The sequence below is a fragment of the Daphnia magna genome, linkage group LG3 (genome assembly GCF_020631705.1).
Source record: "Daphnia magna isolate NIES linkage group LG3, ASM2063170v1.1, whole genome shotgun sequence".
NCBI lineage: Eukaryota > Metazoa > Arthropoda > Branchiopoda > Diplostraca > Daphniidae > Daphnia > Daphnia magna.
The window spans coordinates 4,317,113-4,334,532 of record NC_059184.1 but is presented as its reverse complement, the minus strand read 5'-3'; the positions used below and the strand labels follow the sequence as shown (position 1 = coordinate 4,334,532).

General features: G+C 38.5%; 4 protein-coding genes across 4 annotated transcripts; 2 read left to right on the top strand and 2 right to left on the bottom strand.

Annotated features, from left to right (window-relative positions):
* Positions 1-1,786: 1,786 nt before the first annotated feature.
* LOC116918847 (eukaryotic translation initiation factor 5B) lies at positions 1,787-8,182 on the bottom strand. Its single transcript, XM_032924634.2, has 11 exons — positions 8,036-8,182; positions 7,376-7,800; positions 7,088-7,319; positions 6,610-7,019; positions 6,052-6,488; positions 5,254-5,986; positions 5,071-5,147; positions 4,799-5,006; positions 4,469-4,564; positions 2,197-2,358; positions 1,787-2,112 (listed from the first exon to the last, which is right to left on the bottom strand). The coding sequence occupies exons 2-11, from the start codon at positions 7,721-7,723 to the stop codon at positions 2,005-2,007; spliced, it is 2,811 nt and encodes a 936-aa protein (XP_032780525.2). The 5' UTR covers positions 7,724-7,800; positions 8,036-8,182; the 3' UTR covers positions 1,787-2,004.
* Positions 8,183-9,930: 1,748 nt separating this feature from the next.
* LOC116918848 (nucleosome assembly protein 1-like 1-B) lies at positions 9,931-12,017 on the top strand. The gene is made up of 7 exons (XM_032924636.2): positions 9,931-10,090; positions 10,370-10,564; positions 10,631-10,774; positions 10,834-11,247; positions 11,300-11,447; positions 11,510-11,629; positions 11,682-12,017. Exons 2-7 carry the CDS (start codon positions 10,373-10,375, stop codon positions 11,870-11,872), a joined length of 1,209 nt encoding a protein of 402 aa, XP_032780527.2. The 5' UTR covers positions 9,931-10,090; positions 10,370-10,372; the 3' UTR covers positions 11,873-12,017.
* Positions 12,018-12,414: 397 nt separating this feature from the next.
* Positions 12,415-14,134, bottom strand: LOC116918849 (dolichyl-phosphate beta-glucosyltransferase). The gene is made up of 7 exons (XM_032924637.2): positions 13,909-14,134; positions 13,676-13,850; positions 13,404-13,612; positions 13,229-13,337; positions 12,945-13,170; positions 12,788-12,873; positions 12,415-12,669 (listed from the first exon to the last, which is right to left on the bottom strand). Exons 1-7 carry the CDS (start codon positions 13,954-13,956, stop codon positions 12,545-12,547), a joined length of 978 nt encoding a protein of 325 aa, XP_032780528.1. The 5' UTR covers positions 13,957-14,134; the 3' UTR covers positions 12,415-12,544.
* A 76-nt stretch (positions 14,135-14,210) lies between these two features.
* LOC116918850 (F-box only protein 8) lies at positions 14,211-15,900 on the top strand. The gene is made up of 7 exons (XM_032924638.2): positions 14,211-14,381; positions 14,451-14,574; positions 14,644-14,755; positions 14,838-14,956; positions 15,053-15,237; positions 15,308-15,468; positions 15,549-15,900. The coding sequence occupies exons 1-7, from the start codon at positions 14,324-14,326 to the stop codon at positions 15,612-15,614; spliced, it is 825 nt and encodes a 274-aa protein (XP_032780529.1). The 5' UTR covers positions 14,211-14,323; the 3' UTR covers positions 15,615-15,900.
* The last annotated feature ends 1,520 nt before the right edge of the window (positions 15,901-17,420 follow it).

Sequence of the window (17,420 nt, the reverse complement as noted above, 5' to 3'; positions counted from 1 at the left end):
GTGCCGGAATGTTTATTTTTTTTCCTTTTTCTCAATGGAAACGGTCGCAAAGGACTTGCCAACGACAACACAATGGTCCATTAATGCTATTGACAATTCCTCCTCCTTTGCTTACGCAGGAATGTGGCGGCCCGTCTATAATGTTGCACTTCACCACGCCCTCGCTGTTTTTCGCCACAGCCATTCATGCAGAAAATACCAAAGCCCAGGCCGAACCTCTTCTCTATCTCTGGCGCCACGCATTTCGCCATAGTCTACACCATTAAATTGAAGAGAAAAAAATAATCAATCGTTTATGTTTTCATTGCTATTCTTCTTCTTTTACCTTTTCAACGGCCAATCCCATCCGTGGAATTTCTCGGATATGAATGGAACGTAAAATTATTTTGAAAAAAAAAAATTCGATCTAACCGACGATTAGAGAAACGAAATGATGCCGAAAAAAAAAATAACATAACGACCGAACGTAGATTCGAGGTGACTGCAAAAGAAGGAATGGGAAGTGGTGACCCGGTTATCGCAACATTTTCTTTTTTAGGTGACGCCAGTTTTTATTTCGTCTCGGAACGAAATGATGGACGCTTTGATGCCGTGATTCGACATCGAAAGCAACGCAAAAAGAAAAAAAAAAAAATGTTTTGGAATTGAACAAAAGCTCAATTGGCGTGAAGAAAAGACGGTGCCACGCATTCCTTGTTGCAACGCTGTACAGTTGATCTCGATGCTGGTTCATTCACATCATCAATGCCCTAGTAAAAAAAAAAAAAGAGGAAAACTAGGAGGAAGAATATGGTTCATTTTCGGCCCTCATATGTGTTGACTATTACTACTATACATTACTACTAGTAGTAATGCTGGCTAAGTAACGACGTCGTCGTCCTCAATCGGTAGTGATAAGATTTCATCATCACGATCAGTCGTTGCCCTCGGCAGAATGGCTGCTCGGTAACACGAACCGCTCAATCATTTCCTCTTCTTTGTTTTCGTCCGAAGAAACCATCTCTCACGACACCAGATTCCAACCTAATTCAACTGTTTGCTTCTTTTTTCTCTTTTCTTTCTGGTGGCCTTGTCACACAACACACGCAGCGGAAGCACACACTCGAGGGCAACCTCAAATCAACACACGCAGTGTAGTTAACGAAGGCCGTCGACCGGAAGTCGGTGTAGGCGGCACCAAATCGATGAAAGAGAACCCCATTCTGAAAAAAAAACTTTGCCTCAACCCACTCTACACACTTGAGTCGTTTTACTCTCCCCCAGCCCCCTCAACCCCACCTCCGTTATTAGCCCCAATTCTTCCGGCTGGTCCAGCCCACCAACATTTTGTTTTAATTTTATTGATTTCGGACAGAGTGGACTTGATTCCTGGGCACCGGACGTTGTTTGCCTTTCGTTCTTTTTTCTTTTTTTACACACCGAGTTAAGATAATAAGCGTTAAGAAGCTCAGTTGAACGGATCGATAACTGTGCCGGAAAAATGCGGGGGCGGATCCTGCGCAATGGGACAACAAGGCTTTTACGTCGTTATCATTCAATCAATGATATTTCAGAGAATCCATCATTTTGAAAGCCTAGATCCATTCATAAACGAACAGGCTATAGGATTCGAGAAAAACCTACACACACACAGTGCCGATGGCGGTTCGACTTTCACCTTAAAACGAAACCGGTGTCGCCTTTCCAATACGCACACATGTCTGACGATTAGTCTAGTCGGTTGATTAGTCCGAACCAATTAACGCAAGGCAAGGAGGCCAGTGAACTAGGAGCAAATTAGAGATGATGGTGTCTTCTGGACGTTGTATTTTGGCTCGTTTTTGAACGGACAATCCATAAAAACATGGCCAAAGTCGTTGCAGAGGTTCTAAAAACCTTATTCTTCTTTATTTTGTTTTATGTAACTTTTCAGCATGGATTAAAGGATAGAAGTATGGATCCAGTGCACCACGGCAGCTTCCACCAATTTATACGAAGGATTCAAGAATCAAAGTCCAAAGAGAATCACAATATTTGAAAGAGTTTCTTCAACTCGACCATCAATTGCCAGTCGGGTTTCTGCAAATCGTCACGGAAGTATTCTTTGCAAGCGTCAATTGATTCGCGGCTAATCTGTTGATGCCCCCAAGCAAAAACAAAAAATATGATTCATTTAACAACGAAATGAATAATAACTTTTCTTTTTTGAAGACTAACCTTGGAAACGAGCAAATCGGTGTGATCAAAGTGGCGGCCATAGAGTTTAGGACTGTCGCCCGGCGTCGGGCTGATTTTGATACAAACTTCTTGGCCTTTACGGGCAGTTTCGATGGGTTTGTGATTCACTTCAATGTTAGTGACGATGCCAATGTTGACAAACTACGAGACAGGCCACAAAAAAAAAAAAAAAAGAAATAACTATTAGATTAAAACTCGAGACATATAGCGACTGGAAACGTGACAGAAGAAAATAGGTGGGAAAAAAATGTGTAACGGAATTCACGAAACATTTTTTGTTTGTTTGTTCGTTAGGAAAAAGGCCAAAGCGGAGAGTGAAAAACCACGTGCGAGTAGTTGGCATAGTTTTGAGGAACGAGGAACTTTGCATGACTGAATCTCTCTCTCTCTCTCTGCAGGGTCTTTGTCGTGCGGTCGACGTCAAAGTGACCGTCGGGCGTGAGTGGAACATGGCAATTTGAATTGTTTTGACCGAGCTAGCCACTATTTTCTTAACGCTTACCGTTACAACTAAACATTTTCGCGCTGTTTTTCTTAAAATATAGTTTTTTTTTCTTCTTCTTTAGTTTAAACAATCATTTCTGACATTGGAGGGGAAGGGGGGACCGGAAGAGTCGCGACAGCCAGACTCCAGCAGGGAAATAGATTTTTTTTTTTTTTCCTTTTCGGCAGGGGCCAGAGGCCAGGATATAAATAAATAAATATTGGCTTGAGCGGAATGGAGGGCAGTACGTCACAACGGAAGAGGAGAGTGTTCAAGAAAAAGAAGGAAAAAAAAAAGAAGAGATATGGCGGTGGGAAATGCGAGCCAAGTTAAGCAGGAAGTAACTCATCAGCTCTGTTGTCATTCCACTTCCTTTTTTGCCACTTCACACACTCAAGACCGGCGAATTCTCAAAACCTCCTCGCATTTCTTCTGCTTCCCGGATGGACACTAAGCCCATCATGTCTCACAAGCTACAATCTAACATACAGCACATACAATCAAATCGTATCAATCAACGCCGCTCCTCCTCCCCCAAAAAATCCTACGCGTTTTTGGCCAGGTGCAAGGCGACGCCTTTGGAAAAAAAAAAAAAAAAAGTACGTTCCAATGCCCAACCCTTCTAACACAATTGACCGTCATTCAGTCCATTTCACAAGAATGAACAATTTATCTAGACAGCTAAAGAAATCATCTGCTTTTCATTTGTCGCCTGCTCAAATTCAAACAACGACCCACAACATACCAAAAGGTTTTTATTCCTTTTTTTTTTTTTAACAGACCTTATTTCCGCTGCTTGTAAAAATGAAAAAAAAAAGGAGGGGGACGGACAGGTAAAAAGAATAAAAGACACGGTTCAACAGCCAATAATCGCTCAGACCCTATGGCTACGGTTGGTAAGCAATGGATAAAGGAAATGGGTGGCAAAGATGGAGAGTGTGTATTTAATAGATATTTTTGTCGTCTACTTATTTTCGCCTAGATTTTTTTTTCCCTTTTTCCTTTTTTTTTTACCTTACAAAAAGGTAAATAGTATTCAGCTGCTACTAACCTTAGCCCAGGTCTCCCCCCCCCCCCACTTTCCTTTCTCCACTAAAGCCCAAGTCGGTTTATTTCAGGTCCAACAACAAATGGTTCACTTCCGTTGCTTCCATTTCCATTCAGAAAAAAGAAAAAGAAAAAAAAAAAAAAAAAACGAGGGAATCTAGTGAGGAGGATAGGGGCGGAAAAAGGAGGGCTGGCAAACACGCCAAAAGCCTCTAATTGGACTGTCAAGTCACGAAACATTATGAACGGCCCCATCTCCCAGGATTCCTTTCTATCATTAGCTAACTACTCGAGCTTGAAAAGAAAAGGGCGGAAAGTCAGTGGTGAGGGCAACTGAAAGGAGAGAAGGTGGTGTGTTCCGTTCGCAATCTGACATCCGGTAGCCATATCGAGAAAAATAAAATAAGAAGGCAGTAAAGAAAAGAGACCACGTTTCCCTTTGGTGGATTCAAAGTACTTGGTTTCCAGCAACTTCCTTTCTTTTTTAAATAACAAATGACTTGGAATAGGTTTGGAAGACACAAAAAAAAAACCCACAATAATTTCGAGTTGATGCAGGTGAAACCAATCGTTTGACCTTAAAAGAGCGCAGACCTCTTTTCAGGCTTCACATCACTGGCAACCTTTCGAGAAGGGAAATCGACAATTCTCGGTTGGATCCAAGAACAGGAAATTCGGTTGCAACCTACCCTCTTAACTTTTAGAGAAAATGTTTCTTACCTCTTTCGATGGAACGCACAGCGGTGTGCCCTCCTTCACAATTCCGCTCTCCACAACCACGCCAACCACGATCGGGTCTCTTGTGTTGAAAATGAACTACAAAAGAAAAGTAATCACATGAGCTTTGAGAGGCCAACGATAAACAAAAAAAAAAAAGAGTTTTCAACGTTCCATTTTATGAGAAAAGCTAATAAAAAAATATTTAAAATATAAGAAATACGACAGCAAAAGTCTGCACAACTTAATAATCGTATGCTTCGTTTCAGGCAGACAAGTGACATTCGATAATAAATTTAAACCAACACATAGCTGAGATTTTTCGGCATTTACCTGCGGGAGAATTCGTAATTTGCAAGGGAAAACAGCTACATCTTTAAACTCTTCTCGTTTTTTCGCCTTCAACTCGTCACGGTATTTCATGAAACTGTCAAACAGGTGATAAATAATATCAGCCTGAAAAATTTTCACCCCAACAGAGTCTGCCATCTCTTGAGCGTCGCGCTCAATCTTGACATCAAAGGCCAAAATAACAGCATACCTACAAAAACAAACAATTTAATTTAATTCTTTTTTTTTTTTTATACTAAAAAAAAAAACCGTACTGGTCATTATGTTCCAGCATCGTCGAGGCTTTCATGACATCCTTTTTCACCACAGGACCAATACGGATGTTCGCATACTGCACATTACAAAAAACAAACAACAGTTATGAATTTCATACGAAATAAACTACTTTCATCAATATCAGCCAGAAATAGCACAATACCTAAAAATCAGTTTCTTACCGGAATTTCCGATGTTTTCAAAAACTCGAGAAGAGCTTCAAGTGACCCTAGAGTTGAAGCTTGTACGTAGACTCCTCGATCCTGCAGTTTTATTCGTCCCAAAGCAGACTTCAACTCGTGTGCTACTTCTTCCTTGCAAATTTCCACTTCATCCGGATGGTCAGCAACTAATAGATTCAAACCAGCTATAGCCTTTTCCAACTCTTTTGCTGTGATTTTGACACCCTGGGCTGCTCGCACCTCTTTGGGCTCTGTGTACGTATTCTTCACTCGCAACTCTTTCATTGGTTGCGGTAAAAGAAGGGACCGAATTTGGGTCACTATGGGCCCGTCGGTTCCCGCTAAAACAATCGTGTCACTTTCGTGCAGCGTTCCGTTAATAAGAATGACGTCAACTGTTGTTCCGTAGCCAGGGATGGCCTTAACTTCTAAGACGGTGGCTTGTAGTTCATCCGAATACATGAGCCTTTTCGCTAAGGCGGTTTGAGTCAACTCAACAATCAGCGCCATGAGGTTACCCATACCATCACCAGTTGCTGCACTCGTGGGAACCATGGATACATAAGATCGAGGGTCAGGATTTTCATAGTAGACGGCCGCGTTCATCGATTGTTCGGCTAGCTGGGTAATGACCAACTTGGCCCTATCTTGAAATTCCAGCTGTGTGTTCTTTCCCTGCGATTTGATTAAATCTTTAACGTCTTTTCTAGGATTCGAGATCCAGTCGTACAACCTGTTGAATAAATAAACTTGTAACAACATGTCCTAAATTGTTATTAATAATTATTGAGTCATTACCTATCAATTTTGTTTAGCGCAACAACAAAAGGAGTCTTCTTGGCTTTCAGTAAATTAAGGGATTCGATGGTTTGGGGTTCAAGGCCGTGCATAATGTCAACAACAAGGATAGCTATGTCACATAGGGAGGAGCCGCGAGAGCGTAGATTGCTGAAAGATTCGTGACCAGGTGTATCGATGATGAGAAGCCCCGGAATTTTCAGTTGCATATCCTGAAAACCGATAACCATTTTCGATTGTTCACGAATTGCTTCGATTGGCACATTGGTAGCGCCAATTTGTTGTGTAATTCCACCGGCTTCGCCATCCTGGACATGGGTTCTACGGAGTTTATCGAGAATTTTTGTTTTCCCCGTATCCACATGACCGAGTACGCAAACCACAGGAGCTCGTAAAATTTCAGGATTTTTGTTTTTTTCAGCAGCCTCTCGCCTTTTCTGGAAAACAGGATAATACATTATGCTCATAACTAATCGACTACTTTTATCGGCTTGGATTCTAGGCCCAGAAACCATACACGGCTGGTTCACTGAACTTTTAGTCCGCTACAAATAATACCTGAATGCGATTTAAAGCCTTTTCTCTCCTAGAGACAGCATCAGTTTTTTTAGTCTCTTCTTCGTCATCTGAACCATCACTACTGTCAGATTCTTCTTCCTCCGAACTACTCTCAGAGACTTCACTGTCCGACTTTGACGTTGGCTGATTTTGCACAACGTTGGTAGCCTCGGGAACGGGTGTCTCCTCTACTTCTTCCTCCGATGATGATTCCGCATCCCACGATTCTTTGACTTCTTCTACTTCTTCCTCCACCAAAGTTTCTTCAATTACTCCTGCTGTTTGATCGGCCGTTTTTTCTTCCGAAGTCGCGCGATCTTCTGTTTGAACGGTTGCTTGTTGCTGCTTGTTCGAACGGATTCTTGTACCAGCCCTCGGTCGTTTTTCTCCAATCAAGGGCACATCAATTCCTGAGGTAAAAATAAGAGCAAACTGATGAGTTTTCAGCACGTAGAATTGAAAAAATCAATGAAAGTACCTTGGGCTCTCAATACCTCTAACGAGGCTTGTGAACGGGCCTGTTGTGCCCTCTGTTTAGGGGTTAGGAATTTTCCTTCAGCCTTCAATCGCTCTTTTTTCTCCTTTTCACGCTGTTTTTTTAATTCTCGGCGTTCCTGTTCTTTCCGTTCCTGTTCTTGTCTGATTCGTTCCTCCTCTTCTGCTCTTCTTTCCGCCTCTTCTTCCTCTCGCCTTATACGTTCTTCCTCTTCCTTAACAGACAAGTATTCAACATTTGATAAAGTAATATTTACTTCACAATTCTTACTTTAATTTTTCTAAGTGTTTCTTGCATGGCTGCCAGTGCTTTCTTTCCAGGGCCACCTTTTTTCTCCTTTTTAGGGTCGACTTTCTTTTTAGATTTGTCTTTTTTATTTTTTTTATCATCTTGTTCTTCATCTGCTTCTTCAGACCTTTCAGGTACTTGAGGAACTTCAGCATCAGCTTCAGCTTCGTCATCTTTGTTTTTCTTTTTTTTCTTCTTCTTTTTCTTTTCAGACTTTTCGTCCTCAAAAATATCTTCTACTGGCTCATTATCTGGTTCTGGAAATGTGGGAGATGCAATTGCTAGCTCATCCGGGTCTTCCTTTACTTTTTTTGAATTTTTTTTTGTCATTTTCTCCTTTTTTCGTTACAGATGTTATATAGCATAAATTTACTCTGAAATATCAGAAGTTGACAGCAACCTGCAATCTAATCATGGAATAAAAACAAATTAATTTGAAAATTTAAAAGATTTTAGATTAGCCTGTAAAGTGAAAGTCGGTAAACGCAACAAATCAGAAGTCATGAAATTAACAGGCAGCCAAAGAAAATTCCATGTGAAAAATTCTAGCACCATAAAAACACGAACGATATTTTTTAAAGCTATTCTAGTATTTTTCGTACAATGGTACAAGTTCAAAATGATTAATGAAAATATCCATACCACGGTGGTAATCACGAAGTGCTTTCGGTCTAGACTCAATCTACAGCCGACAGCAGGTGACGTTGCCAAGTTTTACTGAACAACCTATTCGCCATCTCTCCTCTTACGCTTGCACTCAGCAAAGCCGGCCATCACTTTGTAAGACACTCCGATTCTGATAGTAAATAGCGATTTTCCAACAACAAAATTGTACGACTTAGCAGAGTTAGTGCAATCCAGATTATGTCATTGAAAATAATGTTTCCTTGGCAGTTTGAATGCAAAAAAAATTGTTTAGCTGAGGTTAGTTATTCTTTGCTATTGCATGCATTTATCTCAACAGACACACACATGCTGTTGGCTGTTTGGATATCGAGCTGACGTGCTGCGCCAAAGTACGGATGTTCGACTCCTGAATATACTGTAGTTACTTAATGTGAAATGTTAAGTAGTTATCGAATTTACAGGATAAATTAAAGCGATGGAAAAAACACATGTGTCCACTGTGGATTCATTGACCTGTCCCATCGATCAATTTTTAATCTATAATCTAAAACGAGTAAATTTTTTCAATACTATATTTTGATTTCGGTAGATCGTGTTAAATGTGACGTAGGGAACAAAACAAGTGGGAGAAGGTAGCATGACATTACACATTTAATCTTGTATCCATCTCTGGTTCTATGGTTATATAATACATGGCTGTTTCGCTAACGTGCTGTCGTACAAACTCAGAGTACAAGAGTTCGATTCCTGAAATACTGAAGTTACTTAATGCCAAATGTTAAGTAATTATCGAATTAACAGGATAAATTAAATGATGGAAAAAACGCATGCATCTTACTATGGATTGCATTGACCTGTCCCATCAATCAAATTTTGCACAAAATCTACTATGAATCAATTTTTTGCGACTTCGATTGATTTTGGTTAGATTGTCTTGAATGTCCACGGAGGAACAATACTATGACATAAACAAGTAATGTGAAATTGCAACACATATTTATGGTCATACAATAAGTAATGTTCACGACATCATTTATCAAGCATGGTTCGGCATGGTTCTCGTTTTACTTCTTCCGTCTTACAACTAGTCTTTGCTTAAAACTGCCCTCTATTGTCTAGCTTTAGGGTACTCTTTTTTAAAGTAACACATTTCAGGAGGATGGGTCTAGGTCTCTAAGACGTACGCGCTCCTTTAGTTTTACTTCATGTGCATACATGCAAAACTTAGCCTCCTTGCTTTTCCGTATCAATTAGGTCTACGAACAGTAGACAACAAAAGTAAATTTCGTATTGTTTTTGCAATTGGGATCGTGAATCTATGGTGTGACAGTTGTGACACATTTGTCATGTGCAGATGTGCTACAGTCGAGAAAACAAATTATTATGGAATGTCATAAAACCTACGTAAAAAATGCAAAAATGGAGGATTCTTTCTGTTCTTATGATGGGTGTCGTACTTATTTTTATTTATGAGCTGTCTGTTGTCATTGTCATTTATTTATAATTAGGTGGGGACAGTTGACTGAACAAAGTTTAATTTGTAAAATGAAAAGACATGCACAAAACAGCTATTTCTCATTTAAAAAAAATAAAAATAATAGGTAAAATAATAAAAGTAAAAATAATACAATTTTTTGTTGTCAACAGTATTTGAAATATTCAAAGTAAAATATAATTTTGCAGCCAATGGGGAAATCCAATTTGATTTAATTATTATATATTCTTTCTTCGCGCAGTTCTAAGGCTTTAAACTTGTTTTTTTATCAAAAAATTTATTAATTATAGAAAACTTGGAGACATTAATCCTCAGAATAGCAGTAGGCCCAGTACTGTAGGCCTTTTACTACGCAGAAAAGCAGATAAAAGAAGGAACGAAGGAGTGCCCTGATATATGTTTGGCAGCGTTGCAGACAGCTGCCGTTGGCGTTCTCTCCCTCCTCCTGAACCTACGTATGGCCAAACGTGAGACGTAGAGCCTTACTTGTGAAGTGTACTCCACCGAAAGCCGGCTGTTGGTATTTTTCATCGTCATCTTTCATTCTTAACTTCAAATTCTCAAATATTCTTTAAGTAAGTACAAATACCTCTAGAGTCTGTAGTTTCATATTGTGTACAGTAAGTTTGGTGACATCACTTGGAAATTATTTTCTAAGTAAAATTATTCCGTCACCGTGTTACCCACGTGGTATTAGTCCGTTCCAAGGCGGGAGAAAACCGTCTCCGCTATTTAAATGGGGGTAGTAAAAAAGTTCTTTATGCTCTTTTCTGAAATCATTTGATTGAAATTTAACATTGTTGATGCCAATGCAAATGAATGTAAGACATTACCTAACAAGTTTTTATATTCAGATAATGGATTCTGATAAAGCCGCAATTGTTGAAAACTCTGAAGAGGATATTGAGGAAGTTGAAGAGGAAGAGGAAGGATGTGATAAACTGAGCAAAGAGAAGCTGCAAGCAGCTGTTCTGCAGAATCCTAGGGTGATGGCTGCTTTGCAAGCTCGTCTTGACAGTATGGTTGGAGACCCATCTGGCTATATTAAGGTAACAATTTCAATCACATTTATAACCATGAATGATGCAATCAATACTCACTTATTACATGTATAGAGTTTGCCTGCTGCAGTCCAGCGGCGCATCAAGGCTCTTAAAAATCTACAACTTGAAACAACCAAAATAGAGGCAGAGTTTTTCAAGGAGGTGCATGTCCTTGAATGCAAATACCAAGCTAAATATCAGCCATTCTTTGAAAAGGTGGGATCTGCTTTGTAATCTTTTTACTTAAAGCTAATTTCTGTTTTACTTTTGTTTAGCGAGCCAAAATTACAAGTGGAGATTATGAACCTGCTGATGAGGAATGTGTCTGGACCTTGGATGATGACAAGGAAAGTGAAGAACTTTCTGAAGACATGAAAAACAAGGTTACTATTGAAGGTGAAACAAAGGAGGAAGATCTGAAAGGTGTTCCAGAGTTCTGGCTAACAATCTTCAAAAATGTTGAGCTTCTGGCTGACATGGTTCAGGACCACGATGAACCTATCTTGAAGCATCTGGTTGACATCAAAGTTCGTTACAATGAAGACCCTATGGGCTTTGTGCTTGATTTCCATTTTACCCCAAATGAATTCTTTGAAAACACTGTGTTGACAAAGACTTATGACATGAAGTGTATTCCAGATGAAGAGGACCCTTTCAGTTTTGAAGGACCTGAAATTCATAAGTGCAAGGTATTATTCTTTAAACATAGGTTTGTTGCTCTAACTCATGCTTGTTTTGTAGGGCACTACAATTGACTGGAAAAAAGGAAAGAATGTGACTGTTAAGACAATCAAGAAGAAGCAGAAGCACAAGTCAAAGGGTTCTGTGCGCACCGTTTCCAAGACTGTTCAAAATGATTCGTTTTTCAATTTCTTCAGTCCTCCCGCTGGTATGTTTTTATATGGAAGATCTTGGAGAAAAATTTCTTTAATTCTGAGTTTAAAATTATAGTTTCTGACGACGCTGATGAAGAAGTTGATGAAGATACCCGGGCTTTGTTAACGGCTGACTTCGAAATTGGTCATTACATCAGGGAAAGTATTGTACCACGTGCAACGCTTTATTTTACTGGTAAGTTTTTCTTTGGTAGCATGAGATAAGTGCTACAAGTTTTTTGCATTAGGTGACGCGCTGATGGAAGATGATTTTGATGAAGAAGAAGAGGAGGAAGAGGGAGATGAAGAGGGTGAGGAAGGCGAAGAAGAGGAAGGCGAAGAAGAGGAAGAAGATCCTGATTTTGACCCTCGTAAACATGCTAAAGCTGTGCGAGGACAAAAAGGACAAGCTAATCCCGCGGAATGCAAACAGCAGTGAGGATGATGGGCATTATGAAGAACTGGTTATTCATTCTAATATAACTTATCTTCAATGTTAACCTAATGTGTATTTCCTTCCCCTGAAATTACAAAGCAGTTCCTCATTACTGTTCTTTGATCTAATAAAATTTCGTCTAATCAAATGTCTCATTTGTTTGCAATGTAGTGAGGTTGCTGCATATGTATTTTCTACTCCAACAAAATTTGGCAAGGGAGTGATTAGTATAGAAGCATGGTATGGTACATTCAAACAAATCCCAACTAATAGATAATATTGCCTTTATTATTTGCATAGTTGTCTTAGTAATTAATTTCAGCATCCTGTTGAAGACCTTATAGGGAGGAAAGCTGGTGAAAAAAAATTCCAACGGTTTTTAAAACATGTGCGTTTGCGGAGGTAAAGTTAAGCTAGTTAAGTGAACAAACAGGAATGTAAGTTTGTGCCAAGGTTTAATACGATGTTATTCTTGTAAACAAAGCTTATTTATAAAATCTACCAAATAAAACATTTGAAAACTTAAATTTTTTGTTAAAGACCAATGAAAATTTTTAATGCATGTGTATTTTTGACTCCAGGTGTCAAAGACAAAAAACAACATTCAGTTCCATGAACAGAATAATGATGAAACAAGTTGAAATAAAAACCAATTTCATTGTACAACAAAGAACTTTATTTCACTTTAGACGTTTGAGAACGCATGTTAACTTTCCAGGCTCCAGTGGAATACCGCAGCCACATCAGGATCAAGTCTCGACCCATCTGAAGCCAGCTCCATACAGGAACGATTTTTGAACCTAAACAATCCTCAGATCGTTAAAACTTCTTTGAACATCAATTCTCATAAAAATGATTATATCACTTAGTCCCTAGTAGGAAATTGTGGTTATGATATATCGCAGGAAATGAACTTGCCTTCAATTTCCATCCATCTAACTGATACTTCACCCGTCGGTATATTCATGTATTCTGCTATGTATATAAGTTCAACATCAAAAGCCCTAGCAGAGATGAACAGAATGAGTGCAGGCAGTGAAATTCCAGCAATTGGTCGCAGAATGAGATGATTTACCATCGCTCAATGTGAAGATTCGGAAAGCATAACCTAGCAGTTGGTCTCGTAAGCAGTTTAAAACCACATTGCGTGTCTCGCACTGATCGGGCGGCAAACAACCAAACTAATAGATGAAATCCTTTCATCAGGACAGTTCTAAAGAAAGAACGGGAGGCAATAGCTTCTTTTTCCAGATGAGCACGAGATCCGCAGACAAGACCTAGTGCTTTATCCATGGGCTGATCTGAATTTGAAAATTTACTTATAGTACTAACATCCAAAATATACTTTTTACATACAACCTTTAACAAGTTCTTTTAAATTGTTCTGAAGCTTGGATATATCCTCAAATGTTGTTGCTCCATCAGCATCAGCAAACAGTAACTGTTTTCCTCTTGCGCTAAGCATTCCCTGAAAAGGTGAAATGCTTATATTAATTTACTCAAAACGGATTACTTATTTAAAAAAAATACTTACTAATCGTACAGCACCACCTTTTCCCCTGTTTGTTGACAATGTCAATACTCTAACTTTATCACACCCATATTTTTTTGAATAGCTAAGGCCAACTTCAGTAGTTTTGTCATTGCTTCCATCATCTACAATTAGGACTTCAAATGTACAGCTTGGATCACTGTTCAGCTTCTTTTCAAGGTAATCAAGGCATTCTTCTAGCATCACAGGTACTAAATAAAAAATAAAAAATAATTATTATTGTGTCATACAAAAGGGCTTCTTTAATATTCTACATCGTTTCTCTTCATTGTAGGCTGGTACAATTACTGAAAGCAATATGGTAGATTCATCTTCAATTGAAGGAAACCTCTGCTTTTCAGCAGTCTTTGGATCCAAATAGAATTGCTCCTCCTTGAATCTAATAACCTTTGCATATGTCTCAGATGTTAAATATATGAAGAGCAACATCTATGAAATAAGAATACTTTGTTATAAATTCAAACATAGCACCTTTTTACAAACTAACCACCAAAACTGCACATCCTAAAACCAAAAGCAGCCCTAAGAGCAGCATACTTTTTAAAAATCTATTGTACGACTGTACGAGTTACTGATAGAACTACACTCAGTTGCTGCTCGTGTTTAACTAGAAAGAAAAAACGTTTACGGGTTATAATTGCGATCTTTGGTACATAATAATGTTTCAAGGAAATAAATGATGATCGCAAAATTCAGTTTTTACACACAATAGCCGATGGCCAAATAGCCAGTGACACGTCGCCGGCAGCATAATGTATCCTGCCTACCGTTGTCGTGACAACCGAAATTATAGGAGCAAAACATGGCTAACTAGACGACTGCTACGACAGGGCAGTCAAACTGTTTGAACATCTTGGGAGATTCTAACATGGATCTTTTAAATTTAACTAGTTAGCAAGATCATGGGTCAGTATAATACAAGAAACAGATTGGATGAAGAACTTAAATCTACAAATATAGGTACTGGTAGTGTGTAAGTTATGTTTTTTTTAATTATTCATTGACTTTTCTCTTTTACATGGTTCCTAGATCCAATTAGAAAGCTTCCTTTGGAACTGAGTCTTACTGTGTTGTCCCATCTAAATGCAACAGACTTGTGCCTCGCAGGTTGTGTCTGGAATGACTTGGCATGTGATGAACTTTTATGGATGGGGTACGGTTTACATATCCATTTCATTAAAAAATGGTACCCACAAATTTATTATGTTCCATTTCTTGACAGGCTTTGCAGGAACTGGGGCTATCATCATTCACCAAACAAAATACAATCATATAGAAAGCTATACCTTATTCTTGACGAAGGATCCCTGATATTTTGTGCAGATGCTGAAAAGGTATGTATATTATTGTGTTACAACCTGCTGGTCAACTATAACAATTTAAAACCCCTTCTCTTGTTGTTAATTTTAAATTAAGGGCATGAAATACTTTTTCAACAATGGACTAATAAAGAATGATCCTGAAGACATTGCAAATTTTCTTCATCGTACAAACAAACTTAATTCTCTACAACTTTGTCGTTATTTAGGCCAAAGGTAGGTTTATTTCTATGACTCATAATCAACTCTTTAATAGCTTATTTTTCTAAATGATCCTAGTTAAGTGTTAATCATAAATCTTGGTATATATAGAGGGGATGTACTTGATCACTTCATCGGTTTACAAAACTTCAAAGGCGAATCCTTACCGAACGCTCTGCGCACTGTATTTTCGCGAACTTTGGCAGGAGATATTCATGGCAATTATTTACATACTCTTCTAGACAAATTTTCTCGACGATTTTACGACTGTAACCAGCATTTGAAATTACCGCCAGGTATGATTTCGTTCTATAGATAAAAAGTTATGATTTTCTTACAACTGCATATCGTCTTTGCGATTTGCAGATACTATCTATATCGTCAGTTTTTCCTTGATAATTCTTTCCGTGGACCTTTCTAGTCCTCACATAAAAAACAAAATGTCCAAACGTGAATTCATTCGTAACGTACGAAGAGCAGTTGGTCACAGGATAGACGACGATTGGTGCGGGCATCTATACGATGATGTAATAGAACAGTATTATGCTACGCAGTTTCGATTTTTTAAATTTATTTTCCATTCATCACCTATGATTTTCTTAAATAGATTTATCTTATTGGCCATGTTGCACCGGGGCGGTGTAACAAAACTTCACGACCGGAACACCATTAACCTACTTGATAAAGAAGTTCTGATATGCCATGACCACTTTTTTTTATTATTAATTAACACAAGAACCATGCAAGTAGGAAAACTTTTCATTGATTTTTCGTCTAGCCCGATGTTAACAGCTTCATATTCATGTATGGTAATAGAATAACGTCCATAGATTTAACAAACTTGTAAAGCTAGGGTCCGTTTACGTTACAAGCTAAATGAAATTCAATCAATAGTGTAAACCCATTGTAATTTTCTTTTATTACGAAAAATCACCAGAATAAACTAATCTACTCAAAAATTGTATGCTAGAAGGCTTCTGAAGAGAACGAGAACGACTAACTGAGGTAGAGCAGGTCCTCAAGTGATTTACAAAACGTGAACGACTTGGTGTGGGGGGTTCATCTCTTTTTCGAGCAGGGATACAGTACCTGATTTTCCACAGCTGGAGCGATTGCTTTCGTCTCGGAATTACTTTCTGTACTAGGACCATGTTCTTTGAAATCAATTGGTCGACTTGGTTCGAGAAAGGTCAACTGATAGTAATTCGGACCTCGTGCTACGTGGTCTTTCTCACTCTCCTCGTTTAGGATATGGATTCTAGGCCACTGCTCCTCGACATAGTTATATTGCTAAAGCTAAAAATGTCCCGAGCCAATGAGGTATGTAATTTGCTATGCCAGAAACTCAACGCGAAACCCATGGTTCCAAAACAGCATTTTCGTTTGTGTATCTATCCTTACAGCAATTAAATAATCCAGGATTTTATTTTTTTTTTAATTAATTTTTTGCATTTTGCGGATATTTAAGTTTTTTTACTTTCCAAGAGTTGATCTACAATTCGTTGTACATCCTATGACTTGTTTTATAACATTTGCCGTATATCGGTAGCTCGGTACATGTTACAGCAACCCAAACAGTCAGGGGTTGTCGATGATAATGTGTTAAGCCCAAACGTCATTTCATGTTGCCCGATAGATGGCTTTTGCCCCGACAATAAGAAAATATTCACCTTCTCGTTCCTCTTGTCTTGAAGTAAAAATAATAATAATATTTATACTTGATGATATTTAAATAATCGCTTCGAATTTGTCGAGTGGACAGAAAGAAACTGGTTGATCATTCAAACACTCGACCCAACACTTCCAAATTGGCAATACTTGCCGTTGGGTAAAATATCTACAAGTTTCGCTAACTCGCACCTTAAGATAAGGAATTTATAGGCGCTAGTACAAACACCACTTTGATTATCTTAACTCCTTTGCAAATTATTTTTTTTTTTTTAGTTTAAAAATGTTTATCGTCAATTGAAATCGTTTAAAATTAGAAAAAAACTCAGCTTTAACATTTCTACATTATCAAAACGCGGTCGTCAAACCACACAACATTTAAATTCTGAAAATATTTTTCTCAATGTGGGAATCGATTATCGATTATACTTTTATGTTGTAAAAACTAGACAAGCATTTCACTAGACGAGTCATACTTATTGAAACCTGTCAATAAGTCATGCGATAAAGGACATGTTGAAAATTATTATTTGAAAATTTCAGCGCTTAACGAATAAAAAAAAAAGATAAAACGTAGAGATATCGATTTGGTATGCGCTTAAAGAAGAGAAACTTTAGGGACAAATTACACGGTAACACTACGTGCGTGAATGTGTGTTCTGCGTATAGATGAACTGAAGCGTCAGTGGGAAGATATTCAAGTGTTAGAGCGCCTGAGGCTTCTCCCTGAGAGAACTGGCATCAAAAAGAGTGCAAGCCCTCTTCGCTGTCTGTTGTAAATGTGTATACATCGCTTCGGTTGCTCTTCGGT

Coding starts and splice junctions, on each gene's coding strand:
- LOC116918847 (XM_032924634.2), bottom strand. CDS start 7,723: ATGACAAAAAAAAATTCAAAAAAAGTAAAGGAAGACCCGGATGAGCTA. Junction 6,489..6,609: donor AGGCTTTAAATCGCATTCAG/GTATTATTTGTA, acceptor CCTGTTTTCCAG/AAAAGGCGAGAGGCTGCTGA. Junction 5,007..5,070: donor ATGCTGGAACATAATGACCA/GTACGGTTTTTT, acceptor TTGTTTTTGTAG/GTATGCTGTTATTTTGGCCT.
- LOC116918848 (XM_032924636.2), top strand. CDS start 10,373: ATGGATTCTGATAAAGCCGCAATTGTTGAAAACTCTGAAGAGGATATT. Junction 10,775..10,833: donor ATCAGCCATTCTTTGAAAAG/GTGGGATCTGCT, acceptor ACTTTTGTTTAG/CGAGCCAAAATTACAAGTGG. Junction 11,630..11,681: donor TGCAACGCTTTATTTTACTG/GTAAGTTTTTCT, acceptor TTTTTGCATTAG/GTGACGCGCTGATGGAAGAT.
- LOC116918849 (XM_032924637.2), bottom strand. CDS start 13,956: ATGCTGCTCTTAGGGCTGCTTTTGGTTTTAGGATGTGCAGTTTTGGTG. Junction 13,851..13,908: donor TAGGATGTGCAGTTTTGGTG/GTTAGTTTGTAA, acceptor CTTATTTCATAG/ATGTTGCTCTTCATATATTT. Junction 12,670..12,787: donor TAGATGGATGGAAATTGAAG/GCAAGTTCATTT, acceptor AGGATTGTTTAG/GTTCAAAAATCGTTCCTGTA.
- LOC116918850 (XM_032924638.2), top strand. CDS start 14,324: ATGGGTCAGTATAATACAAGAAACAGATTGGATGAAGAACTTAAATCT. Junction 14,575..14,643: donor GATGAACTTTTATGGATGGG/GTACGGTTTACA, acceptor ATTTCTTGACAG/GCTTTGCAGGAACTGGGGCT. Junction 15,469..15,548: donor GCGGGCATCTATACGATGAT/GTAATAGAACAG, acceptor TTTCTTAAATAG/ATTTATCTTATTGGCCATGT.